Source organism: Sminthopsis crassicaudata, chromosome 1 (assembly GCF_048593235.1).
Source record: "Sminthopsis crassicaudata isolate SCR6 chromosome 1, ASM4859323v1, whole genome shotgun sequence".
Lineage (NCBI taxonomy): Eukaryota > Metazoa > Chordata > Mammalia > Dasyuromorphia > Dasyuridae > Sminthopsis > Sminthopsis crassicaudata.
This window is the reverse complement of record NC_133617.1, coordinates 444,982,144-444,991,455: the sequence shown is the minus strand read 5'-3', so window position 1 is coordinate 444,991,455 and position 9,312 is coordinate 444,982,144. Positions and strand designations below refer to the sequence as shown.

General features: G+C 37.0%; 1 protein-coding gene across 1 annotated transcript in view; it reads left to right on the top strand.

Moving 5' to 3' along the window:
* Nucleotides 1-6,058: 6,058 nt before the first annotated feature.
* TMC1 (transmembrane channel like 1) overlaps nt 6,059-9,312 on the top strand; it is a 182,458-nt gene continuing 179,204 nt past the window's right edge. Inside the window, exon 1 of the mRNA XM_074280993.1 lies at nt 6,059-6,074. Coding sequence (XP_074137094.1) covers nt 6,059-6,074 — 16 coding nt within the window. The remainder of the gene's footprint in view (nt 6,075-9,312) is intronic.

Sequence of the window (9,312 nt, the reverse complement as noted above, 5' to 3'; positions counted from 1 at the left end):
GAGCTCCTCTATAACCCCTTTGGATTCGGCACAAGGATACAGAGTTAAATGAGGTCTAGTAGTGGCGCAAGAGTCCTCTCTAAAGGAATTTACAGACCTGAAAACCTAGATTAATAAAAGAGGTTTATTTGGGGTTTTAAAGTAAGGGTAAAGGTAGAAAGATGCCAGAGCCAGGCTGGCGCCGGATGGACAAGAACCCTTAACATGGCTGGCGTAAGGATACCATGTTGGGGCTCCTGCAAAGAGTGGGCTCCAGGATTCTCCTTTTTATAATGGGGGCTTTGGGTGATCTTGAAGGTAGGTGGAGTCCCAGATTGACCTCTGGCTCAAGCTTCAGCCAGGGTTAGAATAGAATAGAATTCAATGGGTTTTTAGATAAGGAGGAAGCTGTTTGTGGGGGTTAGGGAAACTTGAGCAGATTAGAATGGGGGATACGACAGCCCAAGTTAGCTCAGATCCAGTGGGGGCTGGGAAAGCCCGGATATCTCCCATTGGGATTCATGAGCGCTGGGAATTAGAAAGGAATCTTTAACCCATATTATACCTATCTTGAGTCTGGCATGTTATTATTATTATTATTATTATCATCATTATTAACATTATTGTTATTATTATAGCTTTTTATTTATAAAACATATGCATGGGTAATTTTTCAACATTGACCCTTGCAAAACCTTCTGTTCCCACTTTTCCCCTCCTTCGCTGTTAAGTCCAAGCTAGCTTGGTTTCAGTCAGAGTCAGGATAAGTTAAAGTCCTTGGCCTTTAGGGGGAAAAGTGAAGGAGACAGCCAGGAGGCTCACCACCAACTTCTCTCCTCCTGGTCCTGAGATCTCACCTCTCTCACTTCACCCTCTAATCCTTGCCTACTATTATTCTAACATCAAACGTTGAGTTAACACCAATGGTGAGAAGGGCCATTTTTCCAAACATATGCTAATAGAGTAATTGTCTCATATCAAATAGATAATTAGCCTTAAGTGCTTGGTTGTCTGATTTAAGTACATTTTTTCATAGTTTCAGCCCTTTACACTTTCCCCACTCCCTCCCCTAGATGGCAGATAGTCCAATACATGTTAAATATGTTAAAGTACATGTTAAATACAATATATGTATACATATTTATACAGTTATCTTGCTGCACAAGAGAAATTGGATCTGGAAAGAAGGTAAAAAACTGGAGAAGGAAAACAAAAATGCAAGTGAACAAAAACAGAGAGTGGAAATGCTATATTGTGGTCCACATTCACTTCCCATAGTTCTCTCTTTGGGTATAGCTGATTCTCTTCATTACTGAACAATTAGAATTGGTTTGAATCTTCTCATTGTTGAAGAGAGCCACGCCCATCAGAATTGATCATCATATAGTCTTCTTGTTGCTGTGTATAGTGATCTCCTAGTTCTGCTCGTTTCACTCAGCATCAGTTGATGTAAGTCTCTCCAAGCCTATAGAGAGGCTTCATCCTGCTGGTCATTTCTTACAGAACAATAATATTCCATAACATTCATATACCATAATTTATTTACCCATTTCATAAATCATGTATTGAAGATTTGAGCCATTTAGCAGAAACACATTTTGATATCCATCAATGTACCTTTAAATGAAATAACTAAGAAACTCCTCTGAGCCTATTTGGATATCTGATTTGCTGTCAATAAAAATAAAATGCAAGTAGAGACAAAACTATAAATAACAGAGATGCTGTGAATTACCAAAACTTTGGGCACAATACAAATGGATAAAGGAGTCTGTAAATTGGGACATTGAAATATGTGCTCTAGGATCTAAAAGAAACCCTAGATATCAGGTAACATTAGATTTTAAGTAAGATTAAATTTGCATGAGAATTTCTATTAAAATGTATTTTTCATATGTTCTTTTAGTTATAGCAGAAATAGGGAAAAGGTTTGCTTAAGGAATAGGAAGAAATGACCATAGGAAATAAATATTTCAAGTAATTATAAAATATTCTATGATGGTGGTGGTGGTGATGATGATGATAGCTAAAATAATATAGGACTTTAAGATTTGTAAAGCATTTTACATGTATTATGGGAGAGAGTTATTCTAATTTTTCAGATAAGGAAACTGAGACAAAAAGAGGTTAAGAAGCTTATTTATGGATTGCACAGCTGGTAAATGCTTGAGGCAGCATCTAAATTCAGGTTTTTTCTGACTCCAAGTCTAGTGTTCTTCTATCATATCATTTAGCATGGTATAGTGGAAAGAGCATTGGCTTGGAAATCAAAGTATGTGCTCAAATCCTGTCTTCCACTTTTTGGTTGACTTGGCAAATCACTTAAACTCCCTGATTTTGTTTCATCTTCTGTAAAATGATGGGGTGAGATGGGATCTCACATGGGTGAGATCTGTTCTCTTAAATCTTTTTAGATATATGATCTCATGAAGAATCTTTAATTCAGTTGTCATGGCTATTTCTATCATCACAGTTGTTAAGCTCTCTACAACTTAATAGAGAAAAAAAAATCACTGAAAAATCCACTACCATACTACCAACCTGGAAATGAGCCTATCATCAGCACCCTGTATTCATTCAAAGCCTTTCTAGTTTGATAGGACTTTAAATAGATTGTGCTTCCATCACATCCATTTTGAAGACCCAAAGTTATCTTACTGCCTTAATAAAACATTCGAAGAGGATTTTAGGGGGCTAAGAAAGCAATGGAGTGAATCCACCATTCCTGGGATTATGAATGAACTCTTCTAGGGCAACTAGGTGATCCTAAAGATTAAAAAACAAAAAACAAAAACAAAAAAAAAAAACGTACTTGAAGTCAGGAAGAAGAATTCAAATTTTTCCTAGGACATTTGCTATCTATGTGATCTCAATTAAATGGCTTGACTTCTGTATGCCTCAATTTCTTCAACTGTAAAAATGGGATTAATAATAGTATCCACCTCATAGGGTTGTTGTTTAGAGAAAATGCCCTAATTCCTGCAAAATTATTTGCAAACATTAAACACTACAAATGTTATTATAATGATAATGATTCATCACTTTATCTCTAGATAAAATAATTTTAAGGAATGAATGTAAGTTTCTTAAAGACAACTTCTCTTTTTCCTTGTTTCTGCCTCCTCTCTGTGTCTCTGTCTCTGACTCTGACTCTGTCTCACTTAATCTTTCTGACTCTCCTTCTGTCTCTATCTCCCAAGTCTTTGCCTTTCTATTTGTCTCTTTCTGCTTCTCTTCCTCTGTCTATGTTTCTCCTTCTTTCTCTCATCTTTCTGTCTCTTCCTCTTAACACAGCTCTAGCACATAGTGTGTACTTAGTATGTGAAAACTCTGTCCATGTAGAGAATCTTTTGAATCTGAAATAGATAGTTACCAAGATGTTGTCCTTATGTAGGAATGGAACTGCCTTCAGCAAACTTCTGAAAGAATGTTTGAGTCATCCTGGCAGAGTAGAAAAAGTGTCGGATTTGAAGCAAAGAACCAGGATTCAAATTGCTGCCTTTTCTGCTTCATAGCTTGACATTTTGGACAAGTCACTTAACTTTTCTGGATCTCACTGTCCTAACATGCGAATTAGAACAGGGCTTTTCATCCCTTTTCACCCAAGAAATTTTACATGACCCCAGGTCTTTGTATATAAAATAGATATATAAACATTTATTGATGATAGATCATAATTTTGTGATCCCCACATTCAGTTATGAGACTTATATGGGATTGAGACCCCACAGTTTAAGAAGCTGGGAAATAGATGACTTCTAAGGCCCCTTCTAGATCTATATTTATCTTATTTCCTTGGCAGTTTGTTGATCGTCCTATCAGAACTGTCCCCCCACCTTCTTCATACTTCTCATCCCAGGCACCCAGCCTTTGTTCCATTATTATAAGACTTCACTTTCAGCTGCCAAAATATCACTGCGAAGCTTAATATTAGCTAAGAAAAATTTATATCATGAAACCATAGGTTTAGATTTGGAAGGGTCTTTGAAGATAATTTTTTCCAACTCCCTCATCTTACAGATGAGGAAACTGAGACCAAGCAAGATTAAATGACTTGTTCCATGGGTAGTTATTTAATAGTGGACTCTTTCAAACTAGTCCTTAAGACCCAGACATCATGACAGACAGTGAGGGAGCTATTTCATGACAAAAGCCCTGTCCAGTGCTCCACATATCACACTGATAACATCCATCTACTCTGTCTCTTAAAGTAAGATTACCAAGTGTTTCCTTAGATAGATCCTTCCTAGAGGATGGTAATAGGAAGCAAGCTAACCCGACAGAGTTCTGATAAGTAGTTTAAGAGGAAATTGGATCGGGGCAACTAGATGGCACAGTGCACAGAGCACCAGCCCTGAAGTCAGGAGGACTTCAGTTCAATCCAGACTCAAATAGTTAATAGCTCCTCTCTGTGTGACCCTGGGCAAGTCACTTAACCCCAATTGCCTCAAAAATGAAATTGGATCTCCAACTATCTTTGCTTGCTCCTACACTAAGACTCTCTATTCCTATACTCCGTGGAGTTTTTCAGCCAACCAATCCCGAAATTCACATCTCTATACAGAAAGCAAAAGAAAGTGAAACAAGACTATGGCCCTTCTTACCCCACTCTCAGATAAGTATAGTTAACGAATTAGGTGACCCAATACAAAGACTACCATTTTTTTCTAATCTCTTCTGCTCTTTCTCTGTACTCTCATTATTATTCTCACACCAAGAAATGCACAGTTCACCACAATTTCTGACACTCTTACTACATTCTAATATTCTCTGCTCTGAGTTCAGCCATCACCCTTTGCTAAACAACAGCAATTTGTCTATCTCTAGTACCTTTCCAGATCATTTTGGAATTATAATCAAGTGCTCTCATGTCTTTTGCTGCTCTTGAAGTAATGAGTAAATTACCATCCTACTGAGGAAATTATTCAGCTACCAGCAGGGCCTTCAGACCTCCTCGCCTTCTTTCCACATCTCAATCTCTTAATAAAAAAAATACCCATCCTAAAGCTCCTGATTTTGGATGACTTCCTCAGCAAGGTGATTTTTTGGAGAGTTGATTTAAACATACAGCCTAGACCTTGGATCTGGGCACACTCTATTTGAGAGACAAACTCTGTTGCAATATAAATGGACTACCTAGATCCTTCCTGATAAAGGCATTCTGATAGCCAAGACTAGAGTTGGTGCTGCTGTTATCATATGAGTAACCAGAGAAAGCCAGCACTCTCCCTCTCTCAAAGACATAGTCTCTTGTTCAGCTATACTTAGTTTTTTTTTAAATTTCTTTTCAGAAATAGGATGATTTTTTTTCCTGGTTTCAGAGAAATTACTCATACACCAGAAGTTGTCTCTGATGGAAACAATGTAAAATTTCCTTGTGGAAATAGCAGACTTCCCCTATACCAAAATTTGTTTTCAGAAGCCTTGGGACATTATATATATATATATATATATATATATATGTATATGTATATATTCATATATATATATATATACATGTATATGTATATATCATGCCCCCAAGTTTCCTCACATGTGAATGCAAAATACAGCCATTACTATTTAGTGCTGAGCTCTAGACAAAGGATTCATTATACGAAACATAATTAAATAATTATATTAAGCTTCATAGGTGCAAAAGGCCAGTGTTCCTTGACATTTTTTTAATGTCACCCAAGTTGTTCCTAAAGAAATGAAATTAGCTTCAAGCTTTACAAAGGGAAGAGACACAATGGAGAGGCATAAAATATAGTTAGGCTAACATATATGAGATTATGATAATGCCAAATTAGGTTTGTTTGGGATTTGTGATCCATTTAGTTTTGTTTCTAATGAGACCCCCAAATGTAGCCCTTTTGACCTGAGCATTGCACCCTGAAATGCTAAGCTAAACATTCATGAAAAATTAATGGGTAAGAAAATTAGTACCTTCTTACATTTCAGGCTGTGAAATGGCACCAGGAGAGCACTGTTAGTGACAGGCAAAAAGTGTGTTGATGTAGTAGATGCTTGCCCTGAAACACTTAATCTTTCTCAAAGCCAGTCGGCAGCTGAGGCAGCTTGATCACACATTGCCAAGATGCCACCCAAAAAAGGTAATTTCAAAGAAAAAACATGAGTTTAGAGAATGCTATCTTGTTTTCAGATCGTGGGCAGTTTGTTCTAGAAGGTTTTTCAAAGTTTGGGGTTTAATCTCTGATAGGATTATTATTATTATTATTATTATTATTATTATTATTATTTTGACATTCTGTTCTGGGAAGGCTCCTTCTTTGCTCTTGAGAAATTTGGTAAAGTTCACCTTTGCTTTTACCTTTTCATATTTTATCATGATGATTTCTGGTTTCCCTAACAAGGGAATCCAAAAAGTACACTGAGAGCCATTTGATGGACTGCTGCATTTTCTCTTCTAATGGGAAAATCAGGATCAGGTAAAAATGATACGTTTTGGTAATTCAGACTCTTTCAAACCAATAAATTACTGAAATGACAATGAAGTATAGGTAATTCAATTTGTGGAGTTTTAGGATAACACACACACACACACACACACACACACACACACATGCAAGCATATGTTCAGGAATGAACCCATTCTGAGACTGGAAATTTAAGAAAAGTCAAAAATACCAAAGAAGGAGAATTAGGGGAGGAAAAAGAAAAGAGACGTATACAACTTAAGTTTATGATGAGGAAAGGTTAAGCAATATAAATGGAATGAGTTGTGCTATATTTTGTGTGACTTACTCTGGGTACTGCTCAACACATTCTTGAACATGAAATGCAGTGCAGTGGAAACCACAAGGTCTCTCAATGTGGGGTTTAAATGCTTCTTTTGATGAATGCACATGGATGACTTTGAGTAAGTAATTTAGTTGGCTTTAGTTTTCCCAACTATAAAATGAGTTAGACTATATGGTCTCTGGCATATCTTCCCATTCTATAGTCACATGAATAAATTGCTACCACTGACCTGATAGCAGTGGTTGTATGGAAGTTGGTGTGCTTTTTTCTGATAGAAGGCTGTTTGCTATTTGACTCTATCTACTCTCTCGCAAAAACAAAACAAAACCAAAACCAAAATTAGTCAAAACTTTTTCCTTTTCTTTTTTCTTTTCCTTCCTTCCTTTTCCTTCCTCCCTCCATCCCTCTCTTTTTCCTTTCTTCCTCCTCCTCCTCCTCCTCCTCCTCCTCCTCCTCCTCCTCCTCCTCCTCCTCCTCCTCCTCCTCCTCCTCCTCCTCCTCCTCCTCCTCCTCCTCCTCCTCCTCCTCCTCCTCCTCCTCCTCCTCCTCCTCCTCCTCCTCCTCCTCCTCCTCCTCCTCCTCCTTCTTCTTCTTCTTCTTCTTCTTCTTCTTCTTCTTCTTCTTCTTCTTCTTCTTCTTCTTCTTCTTCTTCTCCTCTCTCTCTCTCTCTCTCTCTCTCTCTCTCTCTCTCTCTCTCTCTCTCTCTCTCTCTCTCTCTCTCTCTCTCTCTCTGTCTCTCTCTCTGTCTTTTCCTGTAAGTATACACTCTCTTAGAATAAAAATTTTAATGTACAAGAATTATTGAGAAAAATCATCTTTTGATTTGAAGTATTTAATATAAGATTGGTAAATGAATATGAGGACATCATTAAGAGATAATCTATTAAAGCAATCTGACTTTAGGACTATCTTTGGAATCAGAGTCCTATCTTATTGAATGGACTCAGTCATTTAGTTGACTGCAAACAACTGGAGTATCTTAATGATAACCATTATCCAAAGATTTTTTATTGTCATCAGAGAGAGCACTTCTTTCAAGGCTTTTGTGCACATTCCCAGGGAGGCTTTTCATAATGGAGCAGAATCACACATTAGCTTTAATCCAGGTGTGGTTCGCTTTTCATGATTTTGGGGCAAGATCCAAATCTTATGTAATTCTATAGGCTTTTCAGTGTGTTGGTGAACTGAGTAGTCTCAAAGTGATTTGGATGCATCATCGATGAGCTATAACATTTGCAAAATGATCTGAAGTAAAAGATAATGCAACCAAGGGATCATTATCCAACCTTTTCAGGCTCCCCATCACCTTGATTGGGGTATTTTGCTTCAATAGTAATTGTGTTTGTTGTTCAATATTTATCATGCTGCTAAGGTGCTTTAGGTATGTTACCTCAAACACTCAATATTTTACACAATAGACAAATTGTTTTAGACAAGAAAAAATATTTGCAAAATACTTTACATTATAACTAGTGCAAAAAGGTTTGTGTTTTTGAGTGTGTGTGTGTGTGTGTGTGTGTGTGTGTGTGTGTGTGTGTGTGTGTGTGTTTGTGTTTTAGGGGGGAGGGGGTGTTGAGAAAAACCTGGATTGCCATAGAAGCCCTTTCACTGATGCACATTGTCATCTCAGTATATAAAACATCATATTTGAAGTTAGAAAAACCAGAATTCTAATTCCACCTCAGATACATATGTGAAAAAGTAAGTCACTTAGAGACTCTGGTTCTCACTTTCCTTTACTGCAAATAAGAGGGCTGTATTTGATGACTTCTGAGGTCTCTTCCAACTTTAAATAAGACTAAAGTCTTATGATGTGCAGCTTAGAAAGATAGTGATTGAAACACCAAGATATTAAGGAACTTGACCATAATCATGCAGCTAGTAGTGTCAAAGGTAGTATTTAAATCTCAAGCTTAGGGCTTCTTATTCTAAGGTTATATATAAAACTATGCTGTCTTATTTCTGCCTCTTTCTGTGTTTCTGTCCCTGTCTCCTCATTCCTGCTTCCTCAGTACACATACATACACACACACACACATGCACACACATACATACACATGTTTTCTGCACTAGTGATGGATATACATACATGGATACATACACTTGTTTACCATACCGATGTTACATCCATTGGCACAGGAAGCACTTAGTGAGGAAATTCCTACAAATGCAGATTAGATACTGTTCAGTAATATAATAATCTTTTAGAGAATTTGGGTATTGAGAAATTTAGTAACTTGTTCATGGTCATATAGTTAGTATGTGTCAAAAGTAGGACTGAAACCCAGTTCTTCCTGACTCCAAAGCTAACCTTTGTCCATGAGGATGTTCTGCAAAATTAAGATAAGTAAAATTAGAAGAGTGACAAAAGGTTAAAGTCTTTATACAAAGCAGAAAAACTACTGATCTCTGATTTTGAAGGCAGGAGACCTGACCTCTAGTCTGTTCTCTATCACTTGCATGCACCTTTGAATAGGGACTCACTTTCCTTTTTTTGTGAAATTAGGGGATGGGACTAATTAGAAATTCTAAACCTGAGAATATGTGGCCTTTATATATATTTAGTTGACTATTTCAGTAAAATTAATT